At 45.2% G+C, this 20730-nt stretch overlaps 1 protein-coding gene across 6 annotated transcripts in view; it reads right to left on the bottom strand.

Moving 5' to 3' along the window:
- The window catches only part of TNC (tenascin C), an 87631-nt gene that overhangs the window by 40478 nt on the left and 26423 nt on the right, over positions 1-20730 (bottom strand). For all 6 annotated transcript variants that reach the window (XM_035112807.2, XM_035112808.2, XM_035112809.2 and 3 more), the window contains exons 2-9: positions 16587-17179; positions 12239-13831; positions 10348-10611; positions 7067-7182; positions 6807-6963; positions 3350-3619; positions 1507-1692; positions 1001-1090 (exon numbers count right to left, since the gene is read on the bottom strand). In XM_035112807.2, coding sequence (XP_034968698.2) covers positions 1001-1090; positions 1507-1692; positions 3350-3619; positions 6807-6963; positions 7067-7182; positions 10348-10611; positions 12239-13831; positions 16587-17049 — 3139 coding nt within the window. In that variant the 5' untranslated portion in view covers positions 17050-17179. The remainder of the gene's footprint in view (positions 1-1000; positions 1091-1506; positions 1693-3349; positions 3620-6806; positions 6964-7066; positions 7183-10347; positions 10612-12238; positions 13832-16586; positions 17180-20730) is intronic.

The following is a 20730-nucleotide window of genomic DNA, read 5'->3' as shown; positions in this document are numbered from 1 at the left end:
CTGCCCTGTGACTTCTTCAAGTGCTTTTGCCTCAATCGTATGTGACATTGAATTGTGATTATTCCCCTTTCTTCCCTGGGTGGAGGATGGTGAGGGGTGGTGTGTGTGTGTGTTTAGAAACCTCTCGCTTCTGCAAAGCTGGAACGGAGCCTAGTTTATGAAGGTTAGAATCCCATCCTTTGCTTTGCTCACTTTTTGCCTCTGGCCCCACCCACTACTGGCGTGCATCTCTAAACGGGATGCCTCTGAGGGGAAGCATCCCTTGAGCTGGAAAAGCTTCCTCACTCCTGTAATAAAAAGGTAAAGGGACCCCTGACCATTAGGTCCAGTCGTGACCGACTCTGGGGTTGCGCGCTCATCTCGCATTATTGGCCGAGAGAGCAGGCATATAATAATAATAATAATTATTTATTATTTATACCCCACCCATCTGGCCGGGTTCCCCCAGCCACTCTGGGTGGCTTCCAACAAAACACCAAAATACAGAAATCCACCAAACATTAAAAGCTTTCCTAAACAGGGCTGCCTTAAGATGCCTTCTAAAGCTTCCAGGGTCATGTGGCCAGCATGACAAAGCCGCTTCTGGCAAACCAGAGCAGCACATGGAAGCGCTGTTTACCTTCCGGCTGTAGCGGTTCCTATTTATCTACTGCACTTGCATTTTGACGTGCTTTCGAACTGCTGTAATACTGAGTGTTTAATGGAGACTGTCAGGGTCAGGCTGCAGCCCTGGGTGACAATACTTGAATCGAGACCTGCATAATGTATTCTGTGGCTCAGGAACCCAGGCATCAGTATCTTAAGCTGGGAAAGATAAAGTATTTATATCAACTCTGGACAATCCAAAGGCTTTGTTCTGCTAATCGATCACTGTTGCTATTCCTTTCTGTGTCTGAAGAGGGCACTGAAGCCTGGCTACACATACAATCCACAGCCCTGGGATTCCTGGAAGGCAATTTGTTTCCTATTACAGTATAAAGAAGATGAGACATTTTCCTACCAGTTCCAGCATTAATAGTGGAAGGAGAGCTCTCTTTGTCCTGCTTCACAGCTGTCACTCCAATGCCATATTCTGTTCCTGGCCTGAGACCTAAACAACAACAACAACAGAAATAGCTCTTTGTTCATGTTGCCATTTGATTAAAGAAGTTTCAATTAATTACATGTTCTTTAATCTATTAATTAATGTATTAAACAAGTATACATTTTCAAAGGAATATAACCATAGTGGTGAAGATTTAAAAGTGCAATCATTTGTCTTTTATATCAAACATATATGTTCTGCCATCTCTGTGTCAGTCAATAAAGTGTCCCCCTCTTAATTATGTTCAACAAAAAAGATCAATAAATTGTGAATGCCACAGCATGATAGGATTTGCAGTCTTATAACTAGCCCTGCATGATAAGATTTGTAGTCTTAAGAATGCAATTCAAAGCTTGAGGCCATGCAACTTATATAGACATTTGGTCCAACAGTAACTTGACTACCTTTCAGATGAGCCATACCTGTGAGTGTAGCTTTGGTTGTGGCTTGGTCACTTCTGGGTACTGTGACTTCAGCATGATCTCCACCAGAAATGGGGGCATACTTAATTCTGTAAGCTTCAGGTGTTGCCTGGCTGTTCTTCCATTCCAGGGTGATGGTGCTATCTGTCTGAGACAGGCGTTTCAGATTTTTTGGAGCATCCAGTTCTGGGCAGAAGAAGGAAGATGGTTAACTGTTAAAGTTTGGGTATGCAGAACTGCAGTTGAAGCTTTGGGCTTAACAAATGTTAGGACATGTTCCCCATTAGTGATGGGCAAACTTCCTTCTGCTCTGTTCAGATTTGATTCATTTATGAACTCTCTCTAACAGCACAATGGCTTCTGTCCAATCCCAAGCCAACTCACAGTAGACTCATTGGCTTTAATCAGGCATCCCCAAACTGCGGCCCTCCAGATGTTTTGGCCTACAACTCCCATGATCCCTAGCTAACAGGACCCAGTGGTCAGAGATGATGGGAATGGTAGTCCAAAACATCTGGAGGGCCGAAGTTTGGGGATGCCTGGCTTTAATGGACATGACTAACAGGTTCATTCATTTCAATGGGTCTACCCTGAGTAGAACTTAGTTGGATACAATCCAATACTTTCAACCTTGGTATGTTAGCATAGATAGGAAACCTGTAGCCCTTCGAGTGTTGCTACACTACAATCCCAGTGAACACTAACCATTAGCCATGCTGGTTGGTGCTGAAAAGGATTGGCATTCAGCAACATCCACAGACTGCAGGACTACAAGTTCCCCACCCTTGTGATACAGCAGCGATTTCTGGATTAAATCCCAGGGTGCCTTGGTGTTCCTCAGAAGATTCTCAAGAGATTCCTCAATGTGGTGGCACACCAGCGTTCCCAGTACTCCCAAGCATTTCCAGAGAAGTGTGTCTCCGGATGCACTTTGGGTGAGCTTTGGTGCACATCTGGAGTTCATGTGGAGCAACAGTGATGCTCCACTAGTACACTGAATGTGCTTCGTGGACTGCTTCATAATGTTCTGCAGTGCACCATGGTACCAAGGCAGGTATTTGTTGTCAGAAAAGTAAAAAAAAAAGGATTGAATTAATTATCGAAAAGTAGATAGTTTTAAAAGCAATGGATTTGGTGCATAGTAGAAGTCTGCTCTGAGCTTGCAGAGCTCAAGGGCAACACGCACTGGCCTCTGCAATCAGCCAATAGACCAAGACCCACTGCTCCCCTTGTCTCCCAGGAAAAACATCATGGCAAGAAAGAGACTAGCCTGGACCCATCCATTGGCTGAAGCAGCTGCTGCTGCTTTGCCAGAAAAGGACACCCTGCTCCAACTACCTGTTGGAGTTCTTGAACTAGAACTGTAGAAGCAGGTAATGGAAAAGAACATTCTGGTCCCATCCATTGGCCCAAGGAGCAAAAGTCATCAGCTACTATTCAGGCAAGAACTCCAAGAAGGGAAGACCAGCCTGGTCCCAACTTGTAGCTTGTGGTTTGTCAATTTGCTCTGATCATACACTTTGCTTTTCCAAGTGATCTGGGAGAAAGTCAGATCCAGTACAATTAATACAAGACTTGACAAGCACATAGAGCTGAAAAGGGAAGTGGGAAAGTGTGTCTGTCTTCCAACTTCCTCCCCCAGCTCTATGCAGTTCCCAAGGGATGAAAAAAGGTAAATTCCTCCCCACTTCATGACCAAAAGGGCATTGAGTGAGAGGGAGCTCCGTGGGTCTACGGGCACCAAAGTTATCATTCAAGGACACCATTGCATCCATTGAAGCCACGCTGGAAACCATGGTAGGTAGCTGGGTAAGTAGGAAGGAGAACTCTGACCACTTCTTACCTGTGACAAAGGTTTCCGTCACAGGGTCACTCTCCATATCCCCACGTCGTGACACTAGTGTCACCTCATATTCGGTGTGTGGTTTCAGATTCCCAATAGAGTATTGGCTATCATCCTTGGAGAGGTCGATGGTCGTTCGGTCTCCCGGGACATCCTTGGGCCCAAAAGTCAGCTCAACATCATCAATCTCAGCCAATGGTTTAAACCATGTGATCAGTGCTGTAGTGTCTGTAACATCATTTGCCTCAATCTGGCTGGGTGCATCAAGCTCTGTTGAGTACGAAAAGAGGATGAGGCAGGGATCTAGAATATTTGGATACCGTACAACTCCTTCATGAATAGGTTTTTTTAAAGGGTGCAAAAATAAATTTGAATGAATTGCAAAAATTCTCTGGGGTGGGGTGTGTGCAGAGACCATACATCTCCATCTCAAAGCAGTCTTCATTTTCATTTAATTAATTAATTACTTGGCTAGTTAATTTACCACATTTTCTGACTTTCTCTGTATCTAATAAAACATATAAAACTTGATAAAATGTTTTCCACATGTGGTGAGCAGCTATTCGATCTGACAGTTGCTACAGGCACATACAGAGAGAGCCCCCCCCCCGCTTCGATACTGTTGCCCACTCACTAACCCTCTGGGGACATCCATATTCTTTTTGCAGCGGCAGCGAGAGCTGCAGTGACATAAAGTGCCTTTATTCTTCCTCTTTACTGCTGTAAGAATCTAGACACAGCAGGAAGGTGACCCAACAGAAATGCAGAGAGATAGTTTTTTTCGATGGCTCTACATCCTCCACTGTTCCATTGTACTCTTCTTTTTCCTCTCCCAATGTGTGTCAATATTATGTTACTAGTCTCCCCAACAGTGTTGGCTCCCAGTTCTTGTGGGACATTTGGAATCGGGCTGTCAGTGGGCCCCCAGCCCTAGCCTTTCAATTAGTCTCCCCCCCCCCCATGAAATGAGTAGTCATCCGGTTAGATGCAGCCCACACTATGTGAGAGGTTAGGAGACTGAAGTTCTGAGAAGCATAATAAATAATAATAATAATAATAATAATAATAATAATAATAATAATAATAAATTTTATTTATATCCCCCCCCCCCAGCCAAGACCGGGCTCAGGGCGGCTAACACCGAATATAAAACTATTAATTAAAATACCGCTTAAAAACAAGATTAAATACAACATTAAAATTAAAATGCAGCCTCATCAAAAAAAGGAAAAGGGGGGGGGGGGAAGGATCAAGTTGATTCCAGGCCAAAGACCAGGCAGAAAAAAACTGTCTTACAGGCCCTGTGGAAAGAAATCAAATCCTGCAGGGCCCTGGGGTCATGAGACAGTTCCACCAGGCCGGAGCCAATGCTGAAAAGGCGCTGGCTCTGGTTGAGGCTAATCTGACTTCTTTAGGGCCTGGGATCTCTAAGGTGTTGCTATTTATGAACTTTAAGGTCCTCTGTGGGGCATATCTTTCCAGTTGCTGCCCACTACATTCTAGAGGTGAGGAGGGAGGACATGTGAGAAAGGTGAGAAAGCCCTAAATGGCCTCGGTCCAGTATACCTGAAGGAGCGTCTCCACCTCCATCATTCTGCCCGGACACTGAGGTCCAGCACCGAGGGCCTTCTGGCGGTTCCCTCGTTGCGAGAAGCCAAGTTGCAGGGAACTAGGCAGAGGGCCTTCTCGGTAGTGGCGCCTGCCCCGTGGAACGCCCTCCCAACAGATGTCAAAGAGGAAAACAACTACCAGACTTTTAGAAGACATCTGAAGGCAGCCCTGTTCAGGGAGGCTTTTAATGTTTAATAGATTACTGTGTTCTATTTTTCTGTTGGAAGCCGCCCAGAGTGGCTGGGAAACCCAGCCAGATGGGCGGGGTATAAATAATAAATTATTATTATTATTATTATTATTATTATTATTATTATTATTATTATTATTAGGTTTCAATTCCCATGACTTGCTCCTTGGCTGTCATGGCCCAGACCAAGCATCTTCATGTGCCAAGTGCTCCTACTACAGGAGTTCCAAGGAGGAGGCTTGGTTCTTCCCATGTGGACCTGGGACCAGATCCCTCATCTTGTTTCCTGAGCTCTAAGGAGATTCCTGACCAGCGGGTGAAACCTGACCAATGGGTGGACCAGAGATTCCCCAGAGGATCAGGAAAGACTTGAGGAGCTTTCTTTAAAGAAAGAAAGGAGCTGGGTATGTTCAGAGTGGTGATGTGATAGCCATCTTCAAATATTTGAAGGTCCATAACCAGAGGGTTGGATCTGAACAAATGGATTCATATTACAAAAAAGGAGATTCTGACTAAACATTAGGGGGGGAAATTCAGGTGGTAAGAGCTGTTTGACAATGGAATGGACTACCATGGGAAGTCATGGACTCTCCTTCACTTGAGATTTTCAAACAAAGTTTTGATGGCTATCTATCAATGATTCTTTAAATATTATTCTTGTGTTGCAGGGGGTTGGATTAGATGACCATTGATGTACCTCCCAAGCCTACAGTTCTATGGTTCTGTAATTCTAAGTCCTCCAGCTTGAAACTTTGCTGCACAGAAGACACCAATGTGAACAGAAAAGGTAACAGGCCCTTTAACTAAGATTATACACCAGTTATCCAACTCCTGAATCCTAAAATGAACTGCTTTTGGGCATGCTTAGGCTTTGACTGAGTCAGATAAAGACAGTCTCATATTGCCCAAGGCTGCATTGGGCTATCTGGAGTGTTCTGCAGCTGTTGAGGGGCAGGGTGTCTGGTGAGAAGAAGAAGCTCTTGTTGCACGGGCCCTTTCCCAGCAGTGGAAGTTAAGAGGAAGAGGCTGGTTGACTGGTTTGCTTTCTCCCTTCCCTCTCACAGCACAGGCTCTAGTTCTAGTTACAGGTAGGTAGGCGTGTTTGTCTGAGTCGAAGCAAAAAAAAAAAAAAATTCCTTCAGTAGCACCTTAAAGACCAACTAAGTTTTTATTTTGGTATGAGCTTTCGTGTGCATGCACACTTCTTCAGATACACAGGCTCTAGTGTTTGCTGTCAGACCTTGGCATCTCATTTCCTCGCTATGGAAAGAGCGACTGTACTGATTTTTCAGTATTCTGCAATTGCAGTCTCTACAGTATTGGGAAAAACAGATTCAAATCATCTAAGTAGTCTTTAGTGTTAAAATGTTTTCCAGTGTAATGCTTGTGTTGGTGTTTGGATATAGAGTACTTCATTATGCTTTTGTTGATGGCCTTGCTCATCCTTTGGTTAGAAGCCCCTTGAAGATTGCAGCAGCTATCAGTTTTGACAGTTGCTACAGTCATCCACTGCAAATGCCATCCATTCTAGCTTTCTCTCAGCATTGCTGCTTGCTCACCTTCCCAGGGTATCTATTTTCTTCTCGCAACAAAAAAAGAGAAGCAACTCACCAAATCAGTCAGACTAATGCCTGATCACATTCAGTTGCTACTTACTTGTTGTTACTACCCTGGAGAGGCCAGGTCCTCTGGTTTGATTCTTCACAACGTAAAGAGACACATTATATTGTTGTCCTGGTGCCAAGCCTGGTTGCAAATACGATGTTTGAGGCTTCTTTAGACTGTTCCTGATTCCCACATTGTCTTCCTCTTTCTGCAATGCAAAAGTTAAACAATTGGAATTTAAAGAAGCAAGAAATGCAACCAGGACCCTTCACACCACAAGGGACCCACTCCTAGGTCAAATCTTTCCTTACCAGGCTGTTGAAAACAATCTCCCATCCACTGAATGGGATGTCCAGGGGGTCCCACTCTACCTCCACTGATGTCTCTTTAATAGATTTGAACTTCAAGCCATCTGGAGCGGGCAAATCTGGAAAGCAATAGCAGAAAGCAGATGCATGAGGCATGGCTTCAGCATTCAAACTATATTCATTAATATATATATATATATAGAAATACCCCCAACACTATATGCTGGAACACTACTTGAAAGCAAGCAAGCAACAAAGAAGAAATCTGACATACTGGGAACACACTGTCAAATCTTTCCCCTGTCATTCTTGAGGAAGGCCCAGGATTCAGGACTGAAACAAAGCAGTTGCTCCAACTCCATCAACTCATTGGAAGGTTGCAAAGAACCACATTCCTGTTTGCAACGCGGGGCAGGGGCAGCAGCTGTAAAGATGGCTTAAATCTTTTCATGCTCTGCTCCTTGGCCCATTTCCCCCCTTTGCCTATATGTTGTCATTCCAGGTTTGACTTTCTGATGAAGTGCAAAAGCAAAGCAGTGTCAATCCTTAATGTTTTCATGCTGGCTCAATCAAAGAGGGGAAGGAGAGAAATAACAAGTTATTCCTATCCTTCATGGTTGAGTATATGATTCCTATGTCTAGTGATGGAGAAGATTGTAATTATGTTGACATTTTCTTTAAGATCATCTGAGAAAGTTTGGAGAAATATCAAAATAATTATGAGATGATTATTAATTTTCAGGATTTTGTTTGTATTCCTTAGGGTTTTTTTCCCTGAGAAAGCTTAGGAAATCCAGACCTTGGGAAACTCTCCACCATCGCCTCTCCTAAGCACTCTTCTCTATCACACATACTCTCCCCAAAAAACCTTCCTCCAACATACGCACAATGGGGAAGGGCTGGTTGTATGGACGGATTGCTTCTGGCTGGAGAGGCCTTTGCACACATAGAAATTTCCACCAGCCAGCCCATTCCTGCCAGCCCTTCTCTGTTCCCAAATAACCTTTTGCAAGGAGAGGATTCCAGCAGTGGGAAGGACTTGAAACTGGCCAGCAGGTCCTTTTTAGGTTTCTTCCTGAATGTGTTGATATGCATAAATATATTTACATATAGTTATGCCTCCCAGCATCCCAATTTGTTGAATTGAGAAGCAAAGAAAACTACAAAATCCCATCTGCCCCAGCAAGACATGATGTTTCTAAGTGAATTATTGTCTATCCATACCCCACCACCCCAGGTTTTTCCTCAGCCAGCCCCACTTGTCAGCCTCAGCAGCAGAGGCACTAAGGGGGAGGGCAGAGGCCCTGAATATTTCCAATGAAAGGGGTGCCCCCAAGTTCCGTGGTGGCCATGGGTACACATCACGGGGCTTGCTTGCATCACATGCACAAGCCACAGGGCATCCGCATGACACACCAGCACACCCTGTGACTTGTGCAATTAACATCAGCACACCGCAGGGCATGCTGATGTTGTGGAGTCCTGGGGCTCCTCATTCACAGGAGCAAGAAGGGGAATGGGTTCTGTCTCTCACTGGATCCATTTACTGCTGGTTTTCCCATGTTTCACCAGTCTCAATGGGCATCAGCCACCATTGTTCCTAAGCGTGTTCCAGAAAATCCATGTTCATCCAGAGCTTCTTTACCATCAAGCTCTCCACATTGCCAGTTCGCCTTCTACACAAGTTTATGTTTGTTTAGAATGAGGGGAAGAGCTGGTTGGTGTCCAGTAGGACTGATAGGGTGCAAGGCAGAAGACCAACAGTAGGTGGATTCAGACCTGATGAAAGGCAGAACCACTTAATTCTAATTTGGGCACCTCCCTGCTTGGTTCTGCAAAGGGCAACACAGAGAATTAGGAGGAGGAAGCTGATAGGCAGTTCTACCCTCTGGGCTGGTCCTAAGTAAAAAAGGTAGGCAGTTGAGAGCTGGCAGAGCAGTGTCAGCTCCATTCACCCTAATGGACCAGCCTCCTTTGCTAAATAAGAGGTGTTTTGCACTTGGCTACTATTGGAGAAAGGACTTCTGAACCAGGGGAAATGATGGCTGCCCCAACTAGTACCCACTTCTGGGCTCATAACATAGAAGCAATAACATAGAAGCAACCAGCAGTGCACCCATGTATTCAATCCTGATTTTAGAGGAAGGTAAGTGTTTTGTAGACAACCAAGTTCATAGAATCATAGAGTTGGAAGAGACCACAAGGGCCATCCAGTCCAACCCCCTGCCAAGCAGGAAACACCATCAAAGCATTCTTGACATATGGCTGCCAAGCCTCTGCTTAAAGACCTCCAAAGAAGAAGACTCCACCACACTTCTTGGCAGCAAATTCCACTGTCAAACAGCTCTTACTGTCAGGAAGTTCTTCCTAATGTTAAGGTGGAGTCTTCTTCATTGTAGTTTGAATCCATTGCCCCGTGTTCGCTTCTCTGGAGCAGCAGAAAACAACCTTTCACCCTCCTCTATATGAAATCCTTTTGTATATTTGAACATGGCTATCATATCACCCCTTAACCTTCTCTTCTCCAGGCTAAACATACCCAGCTCCCTAAGCCGTTCCTCATAAGGCATCGTTTCCAGGCCTTTGACCATTTTGGTCGGCCTCCTCTGGACACGTTCCAGGTTGTCAGTATCCTTCTTGAACTGTGGTGCCCAGAACTGGACACAGTACTCCAGGTGAGGTCTGACCAGAGCAGAATACAGTGGTACTATTACTTCCCTTGATCTAGATGCTATACTCCTATTGATGCAGCCCAGAATTGCATTGGCTTTTTTAGCTGCTGCATCACACTGCTGACTCATGTCAAGTTTGTGGTCTACCAAGACTCCTAGATCAGGCATCCCCAAACTGCGGCCCTCCAGATGTTTTGGCCTACAACTCCCATGATCCCTAGCTAACAGGACCAGTGCTCGGGGAAGATGGGAATTGTAGTCCAAAACATCTGGAGGGCCAAAGTTTGGGGATGCCTGTCCTAGATCCTTTTCACATGTACTGCTCTCAAGCCAGGTCTCACCCATCCTGTATTTGTGCCTTTCAAATTTTTTGCCCAAGTGTAGTACTTTACATTTCTCCTTGTTAAAATTCATCTTGTTTGCTTTGGCTCAGTTGTCTAATCTGTTAAGGTCATTCTGAAGTGTGATCCTGTCCTCTGGGGTATTAGCCCATCATCCAAGTCATTGATAAAGATGTTGAATAAGACTGGGCCCAAGACAGAACCCTGTGGCGGCACCCCACTAGTCACTACTAGTTAGTTGAATGGGTCAGCTGGGTGTTAATGTACTCACAAGTGGCTACCCGGGCACTAATTGGGATACTCTTCTTGTTCTTCAGGATGGCAAAAACACGGATGAAGTATTCCACACCAGGCTCCAGCTCCCGGATGGTGGCTGACGTATGGTTCCCAGGCACTCGGAACTCAAAGTCTAAGCCACCAGTTCCGGTAGGGATGTAGGTGATGAGGTATTCAGTGACCACATTTTCATTCTTCCATTCCAGGTTGACAGTCTTGTCAGTCACATCTGTAACTTTCAGATCTTTTGGAGGCATTACTAACAAGAGAAATTAAATGATAAAATAAACCAATGTACTGTACTATGGCAGAAAATCAAATGGCATGTGTTTTTAAAACTGAGACACAGACCATTTGCCATGCTAAGGGCTAGGCTGCATGATCAGGGGTGGGGGGTAGTCATTTTGGACTGTAGGTGGGGAATCAGGGTTCTGAAGGCTCCCACCAGCACCCTATGTACGCTAGAACCTGGATTTCTAGTTGCTTGTTGTTGTTGGGGAAGGAAATGCTATCCATACCCTGCTATTCAACATAGTACAATCCAAAGAGGGCTCTATTAAATGTTTGTGCTCAACCTTTAGCTCGTTTCTAACTTTGAAGCCATCTGTGCGATGCATTTAAAATACCGTAGTATCATAGCACTTTAAACTGTAACGGCTTCCCTCAGAGACTCCTGGAAACATAGTTTGTTTAGGGTGCTGAGAGGAGATTGCTTTTCTCCTCACTCTAGCCCCCTCTTACCTTCCCTCCATGCTTCAAAGCTTGGTCCAAGTGCTCTTTTTTGGTTATTGTTGCTCCTGAGGTTTCCCCACAAAAACCTGCTCTTTACAGCTGAATTGGAGGAAATGGAAATCCATAGAAAACCCAAATTGCTTTTTGTTGCACTTCAGTTTTAAAGAGCAGGTTTTCATAGGGAAATCTCTGGAGAGAAAAAAAGAGCCCTCAGTCTTGGAACTTTAAAGTGCAGACCTCTGCCTAGAAAGTGTGGGGCAAAATGGGCCAATGACAAAATGGGCCATAGATATTGGTTACAACATAGAATTGTCTGCAGGGGGAAAAATTATGGGGGGGGAACCATGAATTTCTCTGCCTGTTATGTTATGTTATGTACAAAAGATGATGTACCGGTGGTACTTGACACCCAGCAAATTAGTGAAAATGTATTTAAAAGAGTCTAATTTATGCTGGAAGTGCCATGAGGTGAAGGGAACCCTGATCTATATGTGGTAGTCATGTAAATATGCTCATGCAAATTATCCACATAGAATTTAAAAAAGAGTCTAAAATTCAAAATACCAGAGGCCTTTCTGTTAGAGATAATAGGTGATTACATTCCAAAAAAGGCACTCAATATTTTTTTGTATGCAACCACTGCAGCTAGAATAGTATATGCAAAAAAAAATTGGAAAGAAGAGATATCCACGAAGGAAATTTGGCAGAACAAATGGATAGAATACATAGAATTAGTAACCATGATGGCAAAACTTAGGAATGAGGATGAGTTAAAAAAATAAGAAAAGAGTGGAGGTGTTTTGGAGATTATCTTAGAGGGTATAATATACAATTTAACCTACAAGTAGGAGTTAACATATGAGTAGCAGAGAACATCAAAAAGGAAGACTTGAAACGATGATGGGTAAAATATGAGGATATGCAACAGATCAAGATTTCCATAGTATGCCACAGAGAGATGGATTAGGAAGTCTTAGGAAAAGAAATAAGTTGGATACAGTACAATGTGTGCATAAAAGCTGTTAAAATTGCATAAATAAAAAAATAAATAAAAGAATGCTGAGAATGATGGTTCATCCATGTGGGCAACTGCCCCACCTTGCCTCCCACTGGAAATCCATGCACATGATGGTAACCGTTTGGGTGGTACTTACCATCAGAACAGTCATCGCCTACATAGCCTTCTTCACAGACACAGCGTCCATTGACACAGCGACCAAGATCGTTGCAGTTGTTGGGGCAGGACTGTTCACTGCAATCTTGTCCCTGGTATCCCTCGTCGCATATGCACACTCCATTGAAGCAGCGCCCTTGATTGTTGCAGTCTTTGGGGCACTGCAGTTGGCTGCAGTCTACCCCGGTGAAGCCCTCTTCACAAACACACTGCCCGTTCATGCAACGGCCTCGGCCACTGCAGTTGTTCACACAGGCCAGTTCTCGGCAGTCATCCCCAACAAAGCCTTCATTGCACACACACACACCATTGATGCAGCGCCCACGGTTGTTGCAGTCATTGGGGCAGGTCCTTTCAGCACAATCCTCCCCTGTGTAGCCCTCATCACACACACACTGGCCATTGATGCAGCGACCATGCCTGTTGCAGTCTTTTGGACACCGCAGTTCACTGCAGTCCACCCCAGTGAAGGCGTCATCACACACACACTTGCCATTGACGCAGCGTCCCCGGTTGTTGCAGTCATTGGGGCACTGCAGCTGCCCACAGTCTTCACCCACAAAGCCCTCATTGCACACGCACTGCCCATTGATACACCTTCCATGGTTGTGGCAGTCATTGGGGCATTTCAAGTCTCCGCAGTCATCCCCCATAAACCTCTCATCACACTCACACTGCCCCTTGATGCAGCGGCCACGGTTGTTGCAGTCATTGGGGCACCGCAGTTCACTGCAGTCATCCCCCATGTACTTTTCATTACATACGCACTGGCCATTTACACAGCGACCGTGGTTGTTGCAGTCACTGGGGCATCTCACTTCTCCACAGTCAAGGCCCAGGAAACCCGCATGGCACACACATTGTCCATTAATGCAACGGCCGCGTTTGTTGCAGTCTTTGGGGCACCTCCGGTCGGCACAGTCATCCCCCATGAACCCTTCATAGCATACACACAAACCATTGTCACAACGACCATTCCCGTGGCAGTTGCTGGGACAAGTCATATCCCCACAGTCTTCTCCAGTAAACCCAGCATCGCAATAGCAGGTCCCATTAATGCAACGGCCACGGTCGTAGCAGTCATTGGGGCAAATAAGCTCACTGCAGTCTTCTCCAGTGTAACCTTCGTCACACTCACACTCCTCCTCTACACAGCGCCCATGGTTATTGCAATTATTGAGGCACAGGGAGTGGCTGCAGTCTGTCCCACTGAAGCCTTCTGTGCAGATGCACTGCCCATTTATGCATTTGCCATTCTCACTGCATGGCACCAAGCAAACTTCCTGGCCACAGTCCTCCCCAGCATAGCCATCAAAACACACACACATGCCATCAACACATTTGCCTTGGTCACTGCAGTCCCCAGGGCATGTGAGTTGCCCACAGTCCTCCCCTGTGAAGCCTTCAGCACAAATGCACTTGCCATTGACACATTGGCCTCTGTTGTTGCAATTCTGGGGACATTCTGGTTCAGAACAGTTGGGGCCCTTCCAACCAGGTTCACAGATGCAGCCACAGACATCATTACTGTAGTTTCCCCGTCCACTGCAGTAGGGAGTAGCATCAATGTGACCTGTGCCAGTGAAACAAGGAAGCAGGCCATTATAAAAAATATATATGCAGCAATGACTAACAAAGAAGCACCAGAAAATATTATGGATTAGAAGTTTCTCTCCGTTAACAAGCACATGAGAAGGGCCCTGCTGGATCAGGCCAACGGCCCATCTAGTCCAGCATCCTGTTATCACAGTGGTCACCTGGATGCTTATGGGAATCCCACAAGCAGGATCTGAGCACAACAGCCCATCCCCCAACTTGTGATTCCCAAGAACTGCTCAGAGGCACACTGCTTCCAATTGTGGAAAGAGAACACACATTTTCTCATGGGTTCTCTCTGCCTTGCCATCAACCTACTCTTTACAAGTCCTGGTTTAAGTCAGAAAATTTCAAAAAAAGCAAACTTGGGGGGGGGGGGACCAACCAACCATCTGTATTGGCATCCTTTCAGCTTCTGAAAATACGTACGTAGGCATTCCCTTGTTCTCTTGACTTGAGGCTCCTGTTTTAACTGCTTTAATGAGATTGTTGTGTTTTTTTTACATATTTTGATGGTGCAAGTTTATATTGTTTAATGTTTTATTCTCCAACTAAATTATATCTGGAACAGACTCATCGAAATTAGTCATGGCAATTAATTTCAGTGAGTCTTCTCTGAGCTATGTCCAGTGTTCTCTGTCTGCTGAAGCAAAAGTCTCCTGGGCTAGTGGACAACTGAGTGTTAGCAGTGGGCAAGCTAAAATTCATTGCACGGCAGAGTGCCAAATATGTTGTGCAGCAGAGTTACCGCAAATGCATTTTCTTGTGCAACAGCATTCACAAGCAGAACACGTATGCCACTAAATGCCTTTAACATAGAGTTTACATCTGATACAACACAATGTGCCTTTTCATTATGGATGTTTGAGTTTTTATATTTGTGTAGCTGTTTTTGTAACCCGCTTACATACTTATTTTGGCATCAAGCAATTAATGATAATGAGAAGGAGAAGTTGGTTCACTGACTTTTCTACCTTCCTTGGTATTCTTGATTCATACACCTGCACTGATAAAACATGGTGGGGAGGAATCTCAATAACTGCAACTGTATGTGTGATTGCAGGGTTGTTTTCGTGTGGCCTTTTTGGGCCTGTTCAGAGCTCACTGGATGAAGGGTGCATTTGGGAATGCTTTTCCAGGGCTGACAACAGGGGTCTGTATTACCATGCTCCTGCTAAGGCCCATCCTCTAGTAGGGTGCCTACAGCCAATCCCAATTGCTTCTTAATTGTGATGTACCACCTAGCGCATATAGTCTATCCACCTACCCAGGGGTGGCTACAGAGCCATATGCAACCCTCTTCTTGCTTTATCTTGCTGGATGAGGGATGGAGAATTGTGATGTGTGTGTACAGACCTCTCACTTTTGCATGGCTGGAATGCAACCTATTGTGCACAAAAGTGAGATAGAATCCCTAGCTACCCACTGTCTATTCACAACACACTCACCATTTAAAACAGGGGAAAGTACCAGCCACACCCAGGTTTATTTTGTGACTGCTAATAGGATTTAATATTGATTCCCCTTTAAATGTTGAATGTTTTATGCATTTTGTGTTCTGAATGTGTAAGTAGGCTCTTTGAAGAAATATTTGGGAATGTGAGGTATACATTATTAAACAGAATGAACAAATAAAACAACTGCACCCTGTGCCTGTTATCCATCATGGGCCTTTCTCGACTATAACTTCATTTCCTGATTTATTTATTTTGGTCCACCTAATAGACTGAAAGCCTTTTAGGACAGCAGACACCTGAGGAATCTACAGTTTATTGTGCAGCATTTCTGAATCCCACAACAATAACACCTATTGTTATGGCTTGGTGGTAGAACATCTACTCTGCATGCACTGGAGCATCTCCTCCAGAATGCGGCAGCTAGTCTGGTTACTGGGAGTGGCAGTCGAGACCAAATAACACCGGTCCTGAAAGACCTACATTGGCTCCCAGTATGTTTCTGAACACAATTCAAAGTGTTGGTGCTGACCTTTAAAGCCCTAAATGGCCTCGGCCCAGTATACCTGAAGAAGCATCTCCACCCCCATTGTTCAGGCCAGACACTGAGGTCCTCCTCCGAGAGTCTTCTGGTGGTTCCCTCCCTGTGAGAAGTGAGGTTACAGGGAACCAGGCAGTGGGCCTTTTCGGTGATGGCACCCACACTGTGGAATGCCCTCCCATCAGATGCCAAGGAAATAAACAAATATCTGGCTTTTAGAAGACAGGAAGTTTTTAATGTCTGATGTTTTATTGTGCTTTTAATGTATGTTGGGAGCCACCCAGAGTGGCTGGGGGAACCCAGCCAGATGGGTGGGGTATAAATAATAAATTATTATTATTATTACTAGGTTTCATATTCAATTCCCAGCATCTCCTGGTAGGACAGGGAGAGACCCCTGTCTGAAACTTTAGAGAGCTGTTGCCAGTCAGTGTAGGCAATGCTGGACTAGATGGACCAGTGGTCTGACTCAGTATAAGGCAGCTTCCTTTGTTCCTAACTCAGCACCACAGTCATTACATTGTTGAAGGGCCACAGCTCAGTAGTTGGAGCTTTGCATGCAGAATGTTCCTGGTTCAATCCCGAGGACCCTCAGGTAGGGCTGGGGGACATTCACTGCCTGAAACCCCACAGAGCCACTGCCAGTCAATATAGACAATGCTGAGCTAGATACGAACAGTTGTGCCTAACTCAGTATAAGGCAGATTCCTATGTTGCCATATGTCTCTTTGCCATACCTATTGCTGGTTGTCCACTGGGGCAGCACCCGGATCCACTGGTGCACTGGTCTCGCAGAGAGGACACCAGCCCCTCCAGTTCCTCCAGCCTACTTAGGAGATCCTTGATATCAGGGGCTGCTGCACAGCCACAAGCCCGCCGTGGGATGTTTATCCTGTGTGTGAAGACAATCTGGTTCTCCTCATTCAATGTATGCTCCTCGTATTGCTTGTCCTCCTCAGTCTGAGTCTTGAGTTCTGAGTCGCCACTTGCTGAGTCCAAGTCCACAGAGCAGAGGTTGCCTGCGGGGACTTTAATATTGTAGACATGGTTAAAGACCACAGGCTGGTTCTCCTCCGGCAATGTGACATTGAGTCCAGCCTCCCTCTTCTGCCGAATAATTCTTTTGATGAGTCCACCATGAACGGGTTGATGGAATAAAGCGATGGTCACCAAGGCCAGTACCCAAACATGGAGGCCCATGTTGAGGTTCAGTTCCTTGGGAATTCTCTTATGGCTTCAAATCTCCTTTATGTTCACAATAGAAAGGAACAATGAGAAAAGCTCGTTTCGAAGTGATTGTGCCGATCAGCTCTCCCTCCTATCAATGGTCCTGCAACAGTTAAAGTTACATGGAGCAAGTTACTTCTCTGTGAAACCAATATCATGACAGGGTGGTTGACCTCCAGGAAGAGGTCAGCAGTGAGTTCAGAAGTGATCAGTTTGCAACTGAATAAGACCTTCAAAACTGTGGTGAAACAGAGTGGCAGATGCAGACTCTAGGATATGCTGAGCCCAAACCATTTAAGTTGTTGTGGAGTCAACACCAGCACCTTGAACCAAATCTAGAAAGTGATGTGGAATAGAGATGGCTGAACACCCCTTGGCTTGATCTAGAAGAAAATGTGTCCTTCTGAGCTTCCTTGATTGGTGGGGAAGGTCCTCATCACCTGGATGAGGCCTTTGTGCAGCTCATGAAATATTAGCCTGGGGTGGGGAACCTCAGTTCTGGGGGCTAAATGCAGCCTTCAAGGCCTCTCTACATGGCACTTTGGACTCTCCCTGAGCCATACCCACTCTCCCTAGGCCACACCCATCACTAGTCCTTTCCCATGTGCTCCCTTGAGTGCTTTTGCTTGGCTGGAATGAGTTCATGGACTATTACAATGCCTCTTGCTTGACTGGATGATGTTTGTGTGTGTATTTGGCACGGTTGGGGTGTAGCAAACTGTATAGAAGGTAAGAGTTACATCTGTTGCCACACCCATTTTTGCATCTATGGTTGTTGCTGTCATTGTTATTATTCTATCACACTATTCAGTTCAAACAAACACTCAAAGAAATAAAAAAAGAAATAGAAATCCAGTACATAATATTGAAACCTCAAATGCAGTAAATAAAAAATATCATTCCTTTAGAGCAGCAAAACAACTCATCAAATCCATAATTGTATTCCTGAGCACTTCAGTCTCCCAGGACATTCTATACAAGATCTCAAAGCAGCTGTTTTATTACAGAAAAATTTCAGAAACAGACAAGAAAGAGAAATGGCTGAATTGGGACTCATTACTAAGCTTAAAACCACGGAGCCACCTGGGATGAACAGAGACATTGGATTCTTATCTCATTATGCATGATCTAGCTTTCTTTTGTGCCTCAGCCCTTGCTCCCCCCCCCCCCCGCAGGACCAATTGCAGTCATCAGCAGTCGTTAACAGCCATCAACAGGTTCACCACTCCTATCAGCCCATCACCCATTCCCACCCACCCTCTGAATATACATAAGGGTCTGGTTGATTCTGTTTCAGTGTATCTGACGAAGTGTGCATGCACACGAAAGCTCATACCAAAATTAAGAACTTAGTTGGTCTTTAAGGTGCTACTGAAGGAATTTTTTTTTGTATTCCTGAAGATGAGGGTAGCTTGAACCTCCCCACACTTTTCACTGTTAAGTTGGATGGCTTTGTTATTGCTTGCACCCCTTGCATGCCCTCCAACATTTCTCCAATGAAATGAGGGACTTCCCATTCCATATTGACAATTTTCCTATTTATACCCCATACATCTTATTGAGTTGCCCTAGCCACTCTGGGCAGCTTCCAACACATATAAAAACATAATAAAACAAGAAACATTTAGAAAAATATTCCCTAGACAGGGTTGTCTTCAGATGGCTCCGGGGTCAGATAATTCCAAGCCCTCCAACATTTCACCAGTGAAAATAGGGAAAATACTAAGGCACTGGGATTCTGCCAATTGCTTCTTGGTAGCTCAGTTTACCTTTTCATATTAAAACACAGAGCCCTGGGGCACAGCAGATTAATTCGGTTGAAACAAGAGAGGCAAGAGAGAGGCCACTGTGTGCCCATAATTATTTAAGCATGCTTAGAGAGATGTTAAACCAAAGAGGTGGGCTCATGATACCTCTAGCTCCATCAATCAGGAAGAGAGAATGTTGTTGTTGTTGTTGTTGTTGTTGTTGTTGATGATGATGATTTTAGGCCTGTGCACTGGTTTCAGTCAAAGTCCACATAACTAAACAGGGCCAATGGAGAGGGATCCGGGCTTTGGCTGAGGGGAGCAAGTTCTGGACTGCCCTAGGCCAAGGAATCCAAAGTGGCCGGGGCTGTTAGGGTTTGGGGCATCAGGTAGGAAGAAGATTTGGCTATTCATCTATGCATCTATTCCTAGATGATACACACAAGAGCACATTCATACTGAGCAGGATTGAACCCTAAGGTGATTCAAACCAGCAGGCTGCAGGTGTGTAATACGCCAGCACGATCATTTCAGGGAATGTGCTAGTGAAATAGCACCCAGCAGGATGGACCCTCCTGTTCTGCAATGTGCTCAATGGACACACAGCACCTCCTTCCTCTGCCCCTCACAGCCATGTTTATAATTAGGATTTTAAAACCATCCCTGCCACTGAGTTGATTTGGGGCTAGATCCAGGTTGGATGTTCCCTGGGTCAGCCCAGCCTAGGTTGGGGGGAATTGGGGGGCCCATTGCATTGGTGGGGAGGCTGTGCATAGCCCCCCTTTTTTGCATTTCTCAAGGCAATTTACAAATATACCATAAAACAACTAAAAGCATTTCTAAGCACCTATTGAAAACAACATGAACACCCAAGGCCTTTCCATCCAGCTGGAAAAGCTTGTCAAAACAAAAATGCCTTTAGTTGTTTCTGTAAAGTATGGATAGTGTATGCCTGTCATATCTCAACAGGAGTATTGTCCTGCCAAGTTGCTGTTAGCATCAATGTATGCATCATGCAGGAAAACCATAAGCAGTGGAGACTGGTTTATTGGGGCTAGTGGGGCATAGCCCCACCAACGTCAGCCTGTCCTCAGCACATCCGAGACTTCCCTGCCTTTCTACTTCCAACCATTGCAGGGAGTGGCCCTGCCTGTCAGCTTCCTCCTCCTTAGTCTCAGTGTTGCTTTTGTAGAACTCAACAGAGAGAAGAAGGGGGAAAATAAAATAGTTAAAGGTAAAGGTAAAGGGGCCCCTGACCATCAGGTCCAGTCGTGTCTGACTCTGGGGTTGCAGCGCTCATCTCGCTCTATAGGCCGAGGGAGCCGGCGTTTGTCTGCAGACAGCTTCCGGGTCATGTGGCCAGCATGACAAAGCCGCTTCTGGCAAACCAGAGCAGCACACGGAAACGCCGTTTACCTTCCCGCTGGAGCGGTCCCTATTTATCTACTTGCACTTTGATGTGCTTTCGAACTGCTAGGTGGGCAGGAGCTGGGACCGAGCAACGGGAGCTCACCCTGCTGCAGGGATTCGAACTGCCGACCTTCTGATCGGCAAGCCCTAGACTCTGTGGTTTAACCCACAGCGCCACCTGGGTCCCAAAATAATTAGTTGGCTCTACCTATATCTTTGGCTCTGGCTGTGCCTCTCATTGATTCTGGTGGTTGGTGGTATCTGCTGTTGGGCTCCCAGCCTTCTGCCCCACCAGTTCTAATGAGGATCAGCCTTCATTGGTCAGAAGGTGTTTCTATTATTATTATTATTATTATTATTATTATTATTATTATTATTTGTTATGAAATACTCTTAAAAAATCTAGATGCATGGGCTTCACTCCAAAAAAAAACCCTAGATGCATGGGGTAGATAATCTAGAAGATTCTGCATATTATCAGGGCTAGGGTCAGCGT

This window comes from Zootoca vivipara, chromosome Z, assembly GCF_963506605.1.
Source record: "Zootoca vivipara chromosome Z, rZooViv1.1, whole genome shotgun sequence".
NCBI classification, from domain to species: domain Eukaryota; kingdom Metazoa; phylum Chordata; class Lepidosauria; order Squamata; family Lacertidae; genus Zootoca; species Zootoca vivipara.
Note: the sequence above shows the minus strand (reverse complement) of the source record. Positions and strands in the feature narration are given on the sequence as shown.